Source organism: Dreissena polymorpha, chromosome 8 (assembly GCF_020536995.1).
Source record: "Dreissena polymorpha isolate Duluth1 chromosome 8, UMN_Dpol_1.0, whole genome shotgun sequence".
Lineage (NCBI taxonomy): Eukaryota > Metazoa > Mollusca > Bivalvia > Myida > Dreissenidae > Dreissena > Dreissena polymorpha.
The window spans coordinates 68,125,802-68,145,010 of record NC_068362.1 but is presented as its reverse complement, the minus strand read 5'-3'; the positions used below and the strand labels follow the sequence as shown (position 1 = coordinate 68,145,010).

Below are 19,209 nucleotides of genomic sequence, written 5' to 3'. Positions count from 1 at the left end.
GTTTGTGTGATGTATAATACCAGTGACGTAGATGGTATATATTGTACGACTCTGATAATATGTTTCAACAAGTACAATGTTAAAAGCCCATACACCCTAAAAAAATCAACGAATATTTCGTGTAATATTTCGATAAATAAATTTAACGCATAAAAAACTGATTTGTAATGGGTAAACGTTTTTTACGAAATATTAGTTGATTTTGAGTAATGATGTTACTTTAAATACATGAGTCCATCCGTCTGCCAAAAACAAATTTAACAAATTATTTAAATCTGAACTGAACTGAAAACACATTTGCTTGCTATTCATTCGGAAGTTGTATAATAAAGCCGAGACAGTTATGCACGAACATATGTCAGTTAATACATTGAACTATCAACTATACCAGACAATTAACACGTGTTGTACTAATTAAAGACAGGTTATTTTACCAGGAATATCCACTGGATGCGAGATATAAATGTGTGTAACGGACTGGCCATGCACTTAATTGAACTCCCGTCTTATGGTTTTGTGTAATACATTTCATGGTACAATCTATGTACATGTACTAAAATGTAGTATTAATGATAAATTTTAAGATAACGTTTCGTGAGTACGTAAAAATGCCGCATATTCTTATCGTGACTTCATAATACAGCTTTAGTAACACTCTAGCCACGATACTTATTGATATGTCGTCACTTTAAAGGGGCCTTTTCACGTTTTGGTTAAATGACAAAATTTTAAAAAGTTGTTTCACATTCGAAAATTTTCGTTTTAGTTATGATATTTGGTAGGAAACAGTAATCTTGAACATTTACCAAGCTCTTAAATAGCCTTTAAATGCATCTTTTGACGATTTAAAAACCTGAAAAATATATAGCGTTGCAACGCGAAACGATTGAAAATTTTGGATAGTACTGTTGTTGTCATTATATTTTGTGAAATTACGAGGATTGCTTATATAAAGTATAAAATACTTCCTTCATTGCATGACGACGGATGGTCGAGTGGTCTTAGTGGTTTTCTTTTACTCCAGGATTCCAGGAGTCAGTGGTTCGAGCCCTGCTGAAGGTTACTTTTTTTCTTTTTTTAAATTTTATTCTTGATTTTTTCCTGGAGCTTTTTAGATCCAATGTTAACATTTATCAATATAAAGCGTATAATTACAAACTTCAAAACATGCCAAAATCTGTGAAAAGGCCCCTTTAATGCACTAAGTACTATTTTATTATTATGTTATATTTTGTTTGTAACATACATTGTCATTTTTTATTCCATTACCACTGTGAACTGTCACTTAATATCTTGATTGTATGGAAATTTATCAGAATAATAAGATACAATATATGACTTAAAATTATAGTAACTACAGATTACATGCAGAAATGTTTATTGATAATTTCAATTAAATATATCAACAACAAAGTCGGTAATTAAATGTTTAAAGTTTTATTGGCAATTTCAATTCTATGTATCAACAACAACAAAACCACTCAATAAACAATACAACATCGAAACATAATTATCATTCCAACATGCGAAAAGCATGAATATAGTAAATATGTTTGTAAAATTAAATATAAAATGCATGTATGTGTGATATACTAGCAATACATACTGGTATGCATCAAAAACTAATATTGGTGGGCCATTTTGAAATTGGCCCCACCCAAAGAATGCCATGTTTATATTACAAATTCAGACATAAACAACATGTGTTTGTGAAACACTATGTCACCCCCCCCATACAGTTGACACTAAATTAGCGATTTTGACCCCTATATATGATCTTTGATCTTGAAGGATGACCTTGACCTTTCACAAAATGTGCAGCTCCATGAGATACACATGCATGCCAACTATGAAGTTGCTATCTTCAATATTGCAAAAGTTATGGCAAATGTTAAAGTTCGACACAAACAAACCAGCAGACAGGGCAAAAGGGTGACATTCATTTCATTTTTATTCAGTTATTTATTTCACCCACACACAAACTTTAACAATAGTGTAGTCAGATATCATGTAATCAGGTACCATTCCCAATTTGACCACATTTTTTCCTATTCAATAGTGATTTGTTATATGGGACAATATATACTTATTGTTCAAAATGTACAGAGGATTCAGTTTCCAACAAAAGACACGCAAAGACAGAGGTGACTATAAATGTATACTGCTACCCTTGGAATTTGAATAACAGTGCACTGCTTAAAAGACATTGCACATTTCAGAAAAAAACACACCAAAAAGACATTCCCTGCAAACTGGGTGATCATAAAACCATAAAGTGACAAATTCCTGTAATTTTTTTCTTTGCAAATTTTGTTGCTGTGTACAATAACACAGTACAATTTGTTTCCATAACAAAGTAAGTTATTTTAATAAATAAGTAACCATATCAATCAAACACATGGAAATTCTGTTGATGTATGTTTTTTCTCTTCTTTATATTATTCTCTTTTATATTAGGTATGTAAAATAACAGATTCAGAACTTCAAACAAGATTAACCCATTTATGCCTAGCGTCTAGAAAAAAGGCCTTGGCAAACAGTGTACACCCAGATGAGACGCTGCATGATTTGGCGTCTCATCAGGGTCTGCGCTGTTTCCTTAAAGGAATTTCTGTACAAAATATTCTAAATATAGAAATAAATATACTAGACATCCCTAATTTTGGAAATAAATTGATCCAATTTAGAAGGATGGGAGAGTCCACTAGGCATAAATGGATTAAGTTGAAAACGGTCACAAATGCCCCTCATTCTTCTACAGTTTACTTCTAGAACAAACCATGCACATGTACAAAAAAATAAAGTCATAATTACTACTTGCCTATGCACTCCTACTGGTTTTTAATGAAGAAATAAACACATCTTAACCCTTACAGTGCGGGAACCGAGTTGTGAAGGCCTTTGCAAACAGTTTGGATCCAGATGAGACACCACAGAACGTGGCGTCTCATCTGGATCCAAACTGTTTGCTATTCTGATAGTATTCTTTGAAAAAAATCGAAGAAAACGCTAATTTTAGAAATTCTGCAGACGACATTTTAGCAAACAACAAATTTCCCAGCATGCAAAGGGTTAAGCACAAATTATATGCAACATATTACGTAAATATCTGTAAAGTTCAACATACAAGGATGTGAATAGAACAAATCAAAATATTACTTAAATGTATTAGATCATAGGATGAGAATAAAAAAGAAAACCAATTATCAAAAAAGATTGTAAGAACAAAAATCAGTTGTTAAATCTAAGTTACATCTGATGAAAATACCAAAACAAAAAAGTGCATTGTATTAACATTATTAAAATTTTATATTAACAGAGGTTATGCTGCAATACCCGATGAATGAGACGACATAAGATACATCATAACGACTGGATAAACTTGTTGATCTGGGCCGATTTACAATTAACACCATTCAAATGCATACTTACATTTGTGACTAAACAGATGCTAAGCATACAACACTAGTAGAAAACTTGTGTTACCATCCAGACAAAAAGTTTTCGGACTCCATAAATAAATAATAGAATGTGGATGTTCATTAAGAGTCAATAATAACACAAGGTCAACCAAACCGTGGACATTTTGATTAATCTAAAAGAAACTTTTGGACCGTGCTTTAAGAAAAGGGGGTTTAATGCATGTGCTAAAAGTGTCGTCCCAGATTAGCCTGTGGAGTTGGCACAGGCTAATCGGGGACGAAACTTTCCACCTAAACTTGATTTCTGATAACAAGAGATTTGTTTAAACAAAATCATAAAAACAGAAACTGCGCTGTCCCTGATAAGCCTGTGTGGACTGCACAGGCTAATCTGGGACGACACTTTACACACATGCATTAAACCCCCTTTTCACAGAGCACGGCTCATTTGTATCTGTTCAATATTTCTATTCAAGATAAATAGGGAATATTAAATTACTGTGGTAATCAGGTGGCTTGTATTGCACAAGTTATTTTTGTGATGTTGTAATTAGCAAACCAGCAGGATAACCGGAAAACAATACTTGCACAATCCACGAGTAAAATCAAATCAATGGAAACATCACCACCATGCAATATTCAATTTATTATTTACCTCTTATGATAAAACAAGAGCTGTCACCATAGGATGACTTATGCCCCCTATAAATGCTTGGTAGAAGTTATGAGCTTTTTTCGAAACCTAAACGCAGTTCTCGAAACCTAAACGCGGACCCTAAGTTCAAGGTCAAGGTCACAGGGGTCAAAATGTGTGTACATATGGAAAGGCCTTTTCCACATACACATGCATGCCAAACATGAAATTGCTATCTGAAGGGACATAGAAGTTATGAGCATTTTTCAAAATCTAAACGCAAAGTGTGACGGACAAACAGACAGACGGACAGTCTGATCGCTATATGCCCTCCTTCGGGGGTATAAAAATGTCTAAGAATATCAAAATAAATCAGAAAGCCACATAAACTAGAGAGCAGACACCATGCTTAATCCTTGAAATGCACCAAGTGACCCCGTGACCTAGTTTTTGACCCGGCATGACCCATATTCGAACTTGACCTAGATATTGTCTTGATACAAATTCTGACCAAGTTTGGTAAAGATCAGATGAAAACTTCTTCAATTAGAGAGCGGACACCATGCTAAATCCTTGAAATGCACTAAGTGACCTTGTGACCTAGTTTTTGACCCGGCATGACCCATATTCGAAGTTGACCTAGATATTGTCTAGATACAACGTCTGACCAAGTTTGGTAAAGATCGGATGAAAACTATTTGAATTAGAGAGCGGACACGAAAAGTGTGACAGACTGACAGACAGACTGACGGACAGTGCGAAAACTATGTACCCCCTTTCCTTCGAAAGGGGGCATAAAAAGAACAAATCATGTCACCATCGCAACAAATAATGTGTAAATTTCAAACATAACAAGGGCTGTTTGTAAAACATGCATGCCCCCCATATGGGCTGTCAGTTGTAGTGGTAGCCATTGTGTGAATACGTTTTTTGTCACTGTGACCTTGACCTTTAACCTAGTGACCTGAAAATCAATAGGGGTCATCTGCAGGTCATGATCAATGTAACTATGAAGTTTCATGATCCTAAGCCTAATTATTCTTCAGTTATCATCAGGAAACCATTTGACTGTTTCGAGTCACTGTGACCTTGACCTTCGACCTAGTGAACTGAAAATTATAAGGGGTCATTTGCCAGTCATGTAACTATGAAGTTTCATGATCCTAGGCGTAAGCATTCTTGAGTTATCATCCGTAAACCACTTTACTGTTTCGAGTCACTGTGACCTTGACCTTTGACCTAGTGACTTGAAAATCAATAGGGGTCATCTGCCAGTCATGATCAATGTACCAATGAAGTTTCATGATCCTAGGCGTAAGCATTCTTGAGTTATCATCCGGAAACTATTTTACTGTTTCGAGTCACTGTGACCTTGACCTTTGACCTAGTGACCTAAAAATCCTTAGGGGTCATCTGCCAGTCATGATCAATGTACCTATGAAGTTTCATGATCCTAGGCGTAAGCATTCTTGAGTTGTCATCCGAAAACCATGTTACTGTTTCGAGTCACTGTGACTTTGACCTTTAACCTAGTGAATTGAAAATCAATAGGGGTCATCTGCCAGTCATCCGAAAACCATTTTACTGTTTCGAGTCACTGTGACCTTGACCTTTGACCAATCAATAGAGGTCATCTGCCAGTCATGATCAATGCACCTATGAAGTTTCATGATCCTAGGCCTAAGCATTCTTGAGTTATCCAGAAACCATTTTACTATTTCGAGTCACTGTGACCTTGACCTTTGACCTAGTGACCTGAAAATCAATAGGGGTCATCTGCCAGTCATGATTGGAGGACGGACAGACCGACGGACCAACCAACATGTGCAAAACAATATACCCCCTCTTCTTTAAAGGGGGGCATAAAAATAGCACAATATTGAACTACCTGAATATTTAAATGTCATCCTGACTTCATTATGATACTAACATAAACGAAGTAATTACAAAAAAATTCCAGCCATTAAAACACAAACAGATTGTACATGGCTACATGATGTTTGGTTTAAGATTGAATGAAAACTGTTAAAATTGTAAGAAAAGGTCTACCGATGAACAGACAGCATACCCAGCCATCATTAAAGGAGCATACAAACCACTTATAAGGTAATAACTTTATAAAAAAAACACCCATGGTTCAAAAAGTATGTATATAATTAGTGCTTAATACATGTCTCATTTATAATGAATCCTCAGTAAGGTATTTATTAATAATTATATAAAGTTGTTTTTATTTGCGGGCATAAACAAATCTGTACTTGCTATGAATGTAGTTTCTGTGAAGAATCTATATGTACTTCTACACATTCTATACATGCACTTTTGTAATATTGCTTTAAACTTACACTGGACTTGTATGTCTAAAAAACTTTGTAAACATTGCATGCATTTTTTCTTACCGCACAACATCATTATGTAATTGCTTTTAGATAAATGTTCATAAATGTTCATGTTAACATTGGCCCTGAGTATGCCTTATTGTGATAAATATGTGTGCACCAGTATTAAGGGAGAATAACGATAAAAACAAATGGGTCTTCCTATATAAATAAGGGGTTTAAAGCACGTGCATAATTGTCCTCCAAGATTAGCCTGTGCTGGCTGCACTTTTTATGTTGAACACGATTTTTTCTGAGAAGAGACTTTCTTTTAAAAATATTGAAAAGGGTAAAAAGTCGTCCCTGATTGGCATGTCGGGAGTTCACAGGCTTATCTGGGACAACACTTAAGGCACATGCATTAAACCGTGTTTTCACAAATCATGGCTAAAGTCATTAATGTAATCAGTCCTGATCACTGTCGCCGTCAGTAGAAAATCCTTGTGTTCCGATGTTATCTGCATCACTAGACGCAGCTTTCTGTCGATAATGATCGAGCCAAACATCAAGCATCTGCTTCACCATGATCGGACATTTTCCCACGTGCTGAATTGCTACAAAGTGTCCTTCCTGTGTGACAATGCAGTCAAACCATCGTCTGAAAATGGTTTCATCTGGATTGGCCTAAAAAACAGATACATGTCAACTTATTAAACATAGGTATATACGTTCATGCGTTCCTGTACATTTGCCCAGGTTTTGGAATTTGAAATATAAACAAGGGATAAAATTGTCAAAAAACCAGGTTTTCAATTTATAAAAAAAAAGTCTGATAAAGGGAGACAAATCAAAATGTGCATTGTTACCCCCCTTGTTTCAAAGTCAATCTATTTTTACTCGTGGCGACCTTGATTTCGGTTTGGAAAAAAAAGTTTGATAAAGGGAGACAACTCAAAATGTGCATTGTTACTGATTGTTCATAGTTACCCCCTTTGTTTCAAAATCAATCTATTTTTAGTTGTGGCGACCTTGACCTTGGAGATATGGACGTAATTCTTTCGTGCGACACACCCTTCAATGATGGTGAAAGAATGTGCCAAATGATTTTAAAATCTCACAATGAAGGACAAAGTTATGGCTTGGACAAGCTTGTTCCGCCCGCCGGCCAGCCAGCCCGCGCGCCCGCTGACATTCGCCAATCTTATAATCAGTTTTTTCCTTCGGAAAACCTAGTTAAAAAATGTTGTTATATGAACCATAAAAAGTAAAGAGAATAAGAGAAAAAGATGTCTCAAAGATAAAGTTTTATCTCTAAGCTTTTTTGGAAACAGACACGGAACCTGTCAATACTGGGTACCGGTAATTCACAAACGGGCATACACAATTTTATAACATAATTATAAACTCTGAACATAAAAAAGTTTTAAAATTGGCAACAACTCTTCTGAAATTAATTGCAGCAATATTTATTTCCTTTAAAAGCATGCTCTAACAAATGTTTGATGATAAGAGAGTGATGTCCTCAAAATTGTACGAAAATGGCCAGATGGATGGCTTTAAATAATGATGTTAATTGGAAAAGTTTTTCAGACATACAGACAGACAGATGCATGCAAAAAAGATGAATGTCTCACTTTTTTTCACATAAAAAAAACATTTAAACCCAATGAATCTTACCTCGGCACCGCTTATAAAATGTATGGGTAGAAAGACTCCTTCGTGATCAACCAGAGGCAGGTAGAACACTTGTTCATCAGGAGCATTGTCAATATTAGCACCAGCACCTGTAGAACAATTTAACAATGGTAAGTTACCAGTTGTCATGGTTAAAAACTTGACCATTAGATAAAATACCAATAGTTGGACACATTTCGTGAATTTATTTACTTTGCTAGAAGACCAAAAAATAATAAGAACCTAATACATGTAATACTTTGTGCTGATTTTAAACATATTTCTTTTCACATTTTCACCGAGATTTTCAAGTCTATGTATGTTAGAGAAGTGAGCATGGATATGTTAAACCAATGGCTATATTTTTAAACATGAGAGAATAAATACTTTTAATCCAGACAATAGGCCAATTATCAACCAAAAACTGTCCCTTAAAGCCTTCACATACCAAGTGGCATGTTTGTGTCCAGCTCCATAGGCACAAGGGCAGAGAAGTGACCTCGGGTGTAGCCAAGAGTGATAGGGGATTTGTAGCAGAAATTGCGCTCCCACAAAAATGGTAAATACACGCCTGAAAAAGAACAAGAAAATATTTTAGCAAAGCTATTTACTGTAAGGCTCAAACAAATGACAGTTTGCGTAAAAAGGTAAAGTTGCCTGGGATGTATATCTAAATCAACACAATATTAATGTAGTGTTGAAAGCAGCAAAATGACGTATTCAACTTTGTTAACAATAAAAACATTATGTTAAACAGGATGTGCAGTTTGTTTACTAAAAGCAGTCAAATAATATCAATGCTTTTTTTTTTAATTAATTAAAACATTGCACCTAATTAAGGATTTCATCTGAAAGTTTTATATTTGATTGCAGATTAAATTACATGTTATATTTGATTGCCTGCATATGAAACATTATTGCATATAAATACTATAACAAACGAGTGCTACTTAGTGATCAACAGTAGGTAGATCGCAACTTGAGAACTAACCACTGTTAATTATCAAGAATATTCTTATAAAAGAAAGCGAGAACAAAAAACGCGAAAACACAGCAAAATACATGCGTAAAACTGGATATCATTTACTACTTACTACATGTAGTATTCAGAAAATAAAGAGCACTGAAACAACATACCCTCAAAGCGAGCAAAGTCAATGCTCTCCCCTCTGAAACTCTTGACAACCTTCACTCCGTAGATGATAATGGGACGCCGTAAGATGTGTGCCAAGGCAAATATGTGAAGCTGCTCCAAACTGGCACCTGAAGTAGTAAAATCAAGCTCTAAAACGTTGGTATGAGGTGCAATAACAAGAGGGCCTGAAAGGCCCGAAGTCGCTCACCTGAGATAAAAAGAAATGACCTGTTCTTTGCAGCCCAAGATATCAATGGAACAAATGTTCTAACCAAGTTTCATGAAGAATGAACAACAAATGGCCCCCTGGCGGTCATTTTTTTTTAACAGACCATAACAATTTTTGAAATCTTCCAAGATATGTCCAAATTTTATAAAGATTGGGCAAAAAGACTGTTCACATGTTTTCACAATATACTGAAGCGTTTCAATGAAACATTCATCATTTATACTTAAGCAATAATGCAAACAATAAAAACAACTCATATAGAAATACAGTTCATAAACTTTCAAAAGTTAATCATAGTTAACACAAGATTTCGAAAACAATTAAACACTTTCATGTCTAAACTTGGTCAACAGTTTGTGTTCAGTATGAGGCAAATGCCTGAATAAAGCACTAGGATAAACAAACACCCGTGATCACTTTAATTGAATTCACTCACAAACTTCAATTTCACTAAACAAATAATTAAGAACTCACTTTCATTGTATTATTCACTTAAGTCTAATGTAAGACACTTAAAGAAAACAAACAGTTTAAATCCATTTCTTCTGCTTTGATTAATCACTTATAACTTGTGTTAATCACAACACACTAAGTCACTTTAATTTAAAGACTAGCTGAGCTATGACATTTATTAAATTCACTCTGTTCACTCATCACTTATTAAAAACACATACTTGTTGTTGCATATATTCACTAGGTTCTGTTCTTTATTAAATCACTATCTTAATATTTTCACATAGAAAAGAACTAAGTCACTTTGCCTTAGTTATAACTTAGCACTTAGTTTAAAGAACTAAACTAACTCCACTAACTTAACATTCCCATTAAGTGAAACACAGAAAATCACTAATTCAATGGGAAAGGCCAACAATGTGCTAGTCCCTTGATTCAGAGGTGTAGCTGGCAGGGTAAACATCCAATCAAATGAGAGCACTGCTATTCTTAGTATCCAGGTAAAGATAAGCACTGACCACTGATGTAAACTATCAGCACTTACAGAGAGTTTAAAGCAGTTATTTCATTTCTTAAGAATTATCATACAATGAAAATATACCTGATCTATCATTAATGAATTTACAAGTTATTAACTATCATTAATAAATTTAAGTTATTACAAATTGTAATTTAAAGAATCATTATTGTAAGAATAACTAGAGTGTTAACAAGGTTTAACTATAGCTTATATATAAGGAAAAATGCCAGGCCCCCTTGGCGGCCATGTTTTTCCACCAACCAGAACCATTTTCGAACTCATTCAAGATATCATTGGGACTAATCTTCTGACCAAGTTTCATGATGATCTGACAATAAATGTGGCCTCTAGAGTGTTAACAAGGTTTTACTAAAGCATGATATATAGCCATATTAGGAAAAATGCCCCGCCCGCTGGTGGCCATGTTTTTTTAGCAACCGAAACCATTTTTGAACTCATCCAAGATATCATTAGGACAAATCTTCTGACCAAGTTTCATGAAGATCGGAAAATAAATGTGGCCTCTAGAGTGTTAACGAGGTTTTACAAAAGCCATATAAGGAAAAATGCCCCGCCCCCTGGAGGCCATGTTTTTCAACCAACCAGCACCATTTTTGATCTCATCCACAATATTATTGGGATGAATCTTCTGACCAAGTTTCATGAAGATCGGACAATAAATGTGGCCTCTAGAGTGTTAACAAAAATTTACTATAGCCATATAAGGAAAAATGCCCCGCCCCTTGGCAGCCATGTTTTTCAAGCAAACGTAACCATTTTCGAACCCATCCAAGATATCATTGAGACCAATCTTCTGACCAAATTTCATGAAGATTGGACAATAAATGTGGCCTCTAGAGTGTTCACAAGGTTTTACTATAGCCATATAGCCATATAAGGAAAAATGCCCCGCACCTTGGCAGCCATGTTTTTCAAGCAAACGTAACCATTTTCAAAGTAATCCAAGATATCATTGAGACCAATCTTCTGACCAAATTTCATGAAGATTAGACAATAAATGTGGCCTCTAGAGTGTAAACAAGATTTTACTATAGCCATATCAGGAAAACTGCCCCGCCACCTGGCGGCCATGTTTTTTACCGATCTGGACCATTGTTGATCTCGTCCGAGATATCAATCAAACCAATGTTTTGACCAAGTTTCATGATGATTGGGCAAAAATTGTGACTTCTAGAGTGTTCACAAGGTTTCTCTATAGCCATATAAGGAATACTGCCCCGCCCCCTGGCAGCCATGTTTTTCAAAGGACCGGAACCATTTTTGAACTTAACAACATATCATTTAGACAAACATTTTGACAAAGTTACATGAAGATTAGGCATAAAATGTGACTTCTACAGTGTTCACAAGGTTTTTCTTTTTTTTGACCTAGTGACCTAGTTTTTGACCCAGCATGACCCAGTTTCGAACTCAGTCGGGGTATCAATGGGACAAATGTTCTGACCAAGTTTCATGAAGATCGGACAATAAATGTGGCCTCTAGAGTGTTCACAAGGCAAATGATGACGGTGCACGACTCAAAACACACACGACTGACAAAAGGCGATCACAAAAGCTCACCATTAGCACGTTGTGCTCAGGTCAGCTAAAAAATGATGACTGATGGTTAAATGCAAAAATGGTTGAACATACAAAATGGAACAAAACTTAACAATAAAGGTATCAAGACAAGAGTGAACGTGTAATAAAAACTAATAGTTGAGCAGTTCCATTTTAATAAATGAAAGTTAGAAACCTTTGCATTTCAAGATCAATGCCTTGATACTAAGCTTATTACATTTGGAATGCAAATAGCAGGAGTCCACTCATCAATGGTGTCCTCAATTTTAAGAGAAACTCCAATGTATGTTGCACAAAAAGTATTGAAAGACCAAGAATGGGCGACCCTGGACAACAGGTTTGTTTCCATGTATATGTTTGCATGTATTTTAGCAGTAATCTTTGCAAGAGACTTTCAATTTTGAGAACAAGATAATAGGTTTTTTATTTAAAATGTTTGCATAGATTCTGCAGTATGGTAATTTTACCATGCTTAACTGCAATTTTGAGAATAAGATAATATATTAGTATAGATTCTGCAGGGATCCAACCTGGTTGAATGGCATGTCTGAGAAGAAGCTAATATGTTAGCATAGATTCTGCAGGGATTCAACCTGGCTGAATGGCAATTTTGAGAAGAAGCTTATATGTTAGCATAGATTCTGCAGGGATCCAACTTGGCTGAATGACAATTTTGAGAAGAAGCTAATATGTTAGCATAGATTCTGCAGGGCTTAAAGGGGCCTTTTCACATTTGGGTAAATTGACAAAATTGAAAAAAGTTGTTTCAGATTCGCAAATTTTTGTTTTAGTTATGGTATTTGTGATGAAACAGTAATACTGAACATTTACCTTGCTCTAAAATAGCCATTATATGCATCTTTTCACGATTTAAAAACCCGAAAATTATAAAGCGTTTCAATGCGAAATGAATTGATAATTTGGGGAGTTCTGTTGTTGTCGTTATATTTTGTGAAACTACAAGGATTGCTTATATAAAGTATAAAATACATCGGGAATGTATTCATTAGAATGGTCGAGTGGTCTAAGTGGTAGACTTTTTACTCCAGGACTCCAGGGGTCAGTGGTTCGAGCCCTGCTGAGGGTAACCTGTTTTTTCTCTTGATTTTTTACTGGAGCTTTTTGTATCCAATGTTTACATTTATCAATATACAGCATTTAATGACAAACTTCAAAACATGCCAAAATCTGTGAAAAGGCCCCTTTAATGGCAATGTTGAGAAACTAACATGTTAATGTATATTCTTCAGTAATCTTAAGACACTGACTAGCAATTAAGAGATGAAACTAGTAAGCTTGCATAAATTTCTTTGGGATCTTATCTAATATGTTTGCATAGATCATGCTGTCATCTTACCAGGCTGACTGGCAAGTTTGAGAAGTAGCGCCCAGTCCCTCTGCCACTGGGACTCGTCAAGTGTGAACTTCAGCAGGTCTGCTTGACGCTTCTCATACTCTTTCCAGCGGTGATAAAAACTGAATGGCATGAACATTATTAAGAATTAACCCTTTCCTACTCAGAAGCAAAGTAGAAATGGCTAAGTGCAAACAGTATAAAACCAGAACAGCCTGCGAGTAACTCGCAGTCTGTTCAGGATTTATGCTGTTTGCTACTCATCAGTATCTAAGGGTTGGAAATGAAGCCTTTAAAAATTAAATCTACTTAGAAAAGTCTTTAATTAAATAAAACTTTCTAAGGGACTACAAATGCCTTAAAATATGTATCTAAGTGGTAAAGGGTTACATGAGCCTGGAAAACTGGGCTTCAAGCATATGCGAAGAGTGTCATCCCAGATGAGCCTAAAGTGGACTCTTGTTTGAAAAGAGGCTTCCTTTGAATGAAGAACAGCATTAAAGCAGAGTGTCCTCCCTTAAATGCCTGTGTGGACACTACAGGCCAATCTGTGATGACACTTTACGAACAGGCAGTTTTACCTAAAAGAGGCTAATTTGATAACATTTATACAATTTCCAGTATTATAACCAACTATGAGAAAAACTAAAGGTTATACTTAACATGTATTCTTAATATTATTCGATATCAATAGGCAAGCTTTCCCCAAGAATTTTGTTTCGGCACCAGGGAAAAGACCTACTGTTGTTGTGTTTTTTTCCTCATATCAATGACAAACCAATCATCATAAACAGAACCCAAACCAAATGTTTCTGTTAAATATGGATGATTATTTTTCACACACAAAAATAGAAGTGTCAGAATTATGCTTAGAGAAACAAAAAGTATGAAAATATTTAAAGGGCAAAAAGTATATGATGCATAATTATGTTTCTTATGCACTGTACTTACCCTCAATAAGATCAATCTAACCATATTGTATTTAGTTTTTAAGTCAGGCACTGACTCCCAATGTTATACCTACATTGTACATGTGTAGCTAGTACAGGGCATTACCTGTACATTTTGTATCACTTAAAACCAAACATTCTTAACCTGGAAGACAATTTTTTTAAACATGTCAATTAAAATATAAAGTTCTGCTCAAAAAATGGCAACATGATAATCTTGTATGCAAATTTGCTGCAGACATCCTTAAGCAAAGGACTATATTAGTCCTGTTCTGCAAAAACTGGGCTTAATGCATGTGCATTAAGTGTCATCCGAGATAAGCCTTGCAGTGGGCCCAGGCTAATCAGGGACAACCCTTTACGCCTTAACTGAATTGTGCTTTAGAAGATAATTCCTATAACAAAAACAATCCATTAAAGCGGACAGTGTTGCCTCTGATGATGCAATAAGCCCAGTTTTCCCAGAATGAGGCTAATATTACATATAAATTATTCAACAAGTGATTCATTCTCACCAGTTCCCACACTCATGTAAGGTGCTGGCTAGAGCCCCGCGCAGGGTATTGTCAATGTCCAAGATTCCCCAGGTGGCCTGCAACACGGAGTCCAGCAGGCAGTCCCCCGCAGTGCGATTCCAGAGAGCGTACAGGCGACTACCAAGCTTCTCGGTGATCTCCGTGCTCCAGTTTATAACCAGCTCATCATTCAACTCTGGTTTTGAAATGTAAGAATTACCGATATTTGAAATTGTAATACACAGAGCTCACTCAGTGCCAATATCAGTAGTCCAAATATGACGACTTGCACAGCTATATAGAGAGTTCAATGATGATCAATTTTTATCAGTATTTTTTTTCAACTCTTGTTTTGAAATGTAAAAAATATCAATTTGAAATTGCAATCCTAGGTGGTTACTCCATTAAAAGGCCATAATAAATGTATGATGAATGGTGAAGCTATAGACAGAGGTAAATGATCATAAATATTTATCAGTAATTATTTTATCTTTTTGTATTTTTTTCCTGAATATATGACATTACAGATGCATAGTATGCAAAGCAGTTTTGATAATGCAGCCAATTTAAGTAAATACTTTACCTCTAAGCATTTTACAGTGAGAAAGGCTGTATTTAAAACACGTTGATACTATTGGCCAACTAACTCTGAATACATATAAGACATTATACAAAGAGCAAGAGTCAAAAATGTAAAATCAACTTATGATGATTCCTAACACAATAATAAATTATAGCATGAAAAACATCCATAACTCTACATACCTTTTTCAACATCAGTGTCTAAAATTTCATCAAAAAGTTGAGTTTGAACATGACGCGGCAAGTCTTCAATATCTGCAATTAAATATAATTATTGATACAATACAGCATAGGCAATATTTTGGGGAAATATGTTATGCAATTTGTTTTTCATGTAGAATGGAAAAATCTCATATTGTAGAACTGTGAAAGACTTCTTCATGTATATCAAAGTTTTTTTACTTATACAATGTAGATTATAGTTAGATAACAAAAATGCTTTAAAACAATTAAATTGATTAAATTGTTTTTAGTTTATTTACAGCTACAAATTACAATTTATAATGTTATATTATAAATCATGGAACAAAACTGACCAAATTCATAAATATAATTTTGTATAATACATGTACCAAGATTTACGCTAATTAGAAGTCATTAAAATATGGCCTCCGCTTTTAAAAATAAGTGTAGCAGTATTTCCTCCTATTAAAATGACCACATTCGTTTTCTAATTTCTGAAGCAACTTTTCAATAAATTATATAGCTCGGCTGGGAAAGCCAAAAACAAGCATTTACAGTTCAATTACAGTGTCACAAAATCTGTAATTCTTCAAGCGAATCATTTTATTTTACATTACCGGTATATAATGAATGCCTAATGGTTTGTATACATTGTACATGTAATTACTTTAAATGGTTGTGCATTCTACCAAGCTCTATATATGATTTGGATATATGATTTGGATATAATTACTTATCGATTTGTATTAAACAAGACAAGCAAAAAGTTGTTTTGAAGTAAAAAGTTATTCTAAATCATTAAAGCACATCCTAAAAGATCAAACAAGAGGGACAATCGCCTTGGTTTGCTATAAACTTTAGAAGCAAAGGCACTAAACTGTTTAGGTAACTGGATGAGATAATATTTGAACACATTTTATGAGAAAGTTTAATGTATAAACAATATATGACTTCTAGAGTGGTCACAAGGTGTGTTTTAGCCATATAAGAAAAATTGCCCCAGCCCCTGACCTCCATTTTTTTCAACAAACCAGAATCATTTTTAATTTTAGCTAAGATATCATTTGTACACAATTTCTGAACATGGCAAAAAACGTGACCGCTATAGTGATCATAAAGTTTCACATATAGTCTATACAATGTAGTCATAAAATTAAAAATAATTTTTGACCTCACATGAACTAATTTTTAAGTTAGCCCATTGGAATAAATATTCTGACCAAGTTTCATGAAAATGTGGAACCTTTGTCAAACTCCATCAAGATATTGTAGGAACAAAATGCTCTGACCAAATAACATAGATTGGGGAACAAAGATTGCCTATAGTGTGTTCACAAGCTTTGCTTTAATTTGAACTAGTGACCTTGTTTTTGACCACATGTGAACTAATTTCAAATTTTGACAAGATTTCATTTGAATAAATCCTCTAACCAAGTTTCAAGAATATTGGCCATTAAATTTTGCCTGGATCTGGAGAGTTAACAAGGCAAATGTTAACGGTGCACGATAAGATTAAATGTACGACTGACAAAAGACAATAAAAAAAGCTAACCATGTGCATGTTGTGCTCATGTGAGCTAAAAAGCAATTTGATCATCAATATACTTTACCTGCTGGTAAACTAAATGTTGATGAATTTTCAAAGAAGTAGCAAGGAAATGTTCCTTTCTTTTGTCTAAGCAGTAGTCGAATGTCACGTCTTATATTTGCTGATAGGTCTGGACAAATATAAGATGGCAGTCGCTTGAACCCTTTGGAGGTGATATCTGTAGCAGCTAGTAAAATAGCAACCATGTCATCCCGTCGAAACCTCAGTGCCAAATGTACTAAGGTGTAACCCACTTCAAAAGCACTAGGACGATCCAGTAATAGGACCTCATCTTTGGTCAACTGTCTAGTTGGGTCACCGCCTGTGGTTAGGTACTGATCAATGCGTGCTAAATCTCCATTCACTACACCCTCACAAGCATTCAACCAAACTAAGTCTTCAGTGGTGAGTTTTTTACGTATTTTTTTAAGTTTACGATCCAATCGATCATCCTCGCGGCAACCTCCTATAGCACCTGCACCGTCAGGCACATGAATGACCTGATTTTGATTTAAATTTCTATTAGATTTTATAGAGCGCTGGACTATAGGTGAATCCCCACTGATTGGAGACGAATGCCCAGATCGTATTTCCTGCGGTGAGGACTGCCCAGAACGATTGTTCTTCGGGGATGTTTGTTTTGGTGATTTTTGTCCAAAGCTATAGGGAATGATGGTAACTTTGTTTGAAATGCTGTTACAGTGCAAGTCAACAGTTGGGGAATTAGGAGTGGATGCTGGTAGGTTCTGCAAGTTTTCACTGCAATTTTTATTGGAGCTTGAGCGATTATTATCTTTTCCTGACTGCTCATTAGGGGATTGAGACTGCGAAAGCTCCACATGTGCATTTCTGTTAGGCGAGTTTTGCCCTGAACGTATGTTTTCCTGATTTTTTGTATTTACATCTATGTTTTCCTGATTTTTTGTGTGAACATCTATTTTCAGTGGTAGTGTGTAACATCAAACTTGATCCAGGAGACCCAATAACAGGACTTTTTATCTCTTCAGAGGCCAAATATTCCCTTGGATTTAGACACATAGTACATTTCAGAGACTTTGCATGATTTTCAAAGGTACACAATTTACACGGCCATTTTAAGAGCTTTGCAATAATCAATCCTTTCATTGAGGGCGACTTTGGCAGTATTTTATCACTGGCCACAGACTTAGATGTCACGTTTGGTGGGCAAATCAGTGACAATGTTGGTTTACTAGTACTATTCTGAACTTTAACTTCCTCTTTTAGGCTGTCAACAGGTTCTACTTCAAGGTCACGAGGTAACAGGCATTCAACGCATTTATTTTTGTCAATGCCGTTCTTAAAGGTGCATTTCTTGCACAACCATACTTGCAGAGAGTCAGATCCGAGACAAAAACTGGAATCCTGGTTACGGGTGGCATCAAGTTCGGCGACTTTGTAGATGTCTTGTTCGGAATTCTCAAGGTCTGCGCTGACGTGACTTGGGCGGACAGTTCCACACATAATGCATTTTCGAGAAACAATGAAATTTCTGTACGTACAAGCGGTACAGTCCCATTTACCCTCTTTTGATGACATCTTGTCCATTGAAACTGAAATTGTATGTGCTAAATGTTTATTCAACACATTTATTCAGTGTAAATTGAGGTAAACATCAAGTAAACATTAAAATAATAAAATTAACAACTTTTAGCAATCATAGAATTCAATTGTGAGTGCAAGTGCATAATATATTTACATCAATACCCCACAACCCACACACAAAAAATAATCATATATAAATGTTTTTTTATATATAAATATGATGATCATTCTAGTTGCTCTGACAGTAAAGGTCTGTCAGGTGAATGCCTGTCATGAAGAGGCCAATGTCCCCTTAAAGAAGTTTACCGGGTAAGTTGTAAGAACGATCATGGGGCATCAATCCACACTTTGTCACTACTGATACTAACAAAACAATTCAACACTATCGAAAGACCATTAATGAATTCAATCTTAGCTAAAGTATGGAGGGTGTGGAAAATATCAGTTACATGTAACTTAACAGTATTGGATTTTAAATTGGCGTGAAGAAATAAATTATGTTAGCTAG

At 35.2% G+C, this 19,209-nt stretch overlaps 1 protein-coding gene across 1 annotated transcript; it reads right to left on the bottom strand.

The window, feature by feature from the left end:
* Positions 1-1,421: 1,421 nt before the first annotated feature.
* LOC127840605 (ubiquitin thioesterase zranb1-like) lies at positions 1,422-18,620 on the bottom strand. Its single transcript, XM_052369014.1, has 9 exons — positions 18,356-18,620; positions 17,161-18,099; positions 15,551-15,622; positions 14,786-14,981; positions 13,324-13,442; positions 9,186-9,311; positions 8,497-8,619; positions 8,052-8,158; positions 1,422-7,058 (listed from the first exon to the last, which is right to left on the bottom strand). The coding sequence occupies exons 1-9, from the start codon at positions 18,618-18,620 to the stop codon at positions 6,840-6,842; spliced, it is 2,166 nt and encodes a 721-aa protein (XP_052224974.1). The 3' UTR covers positions 1,422-6,839.
* Positions 18,621-19,209: the final 589 nt, after the last annotated feature.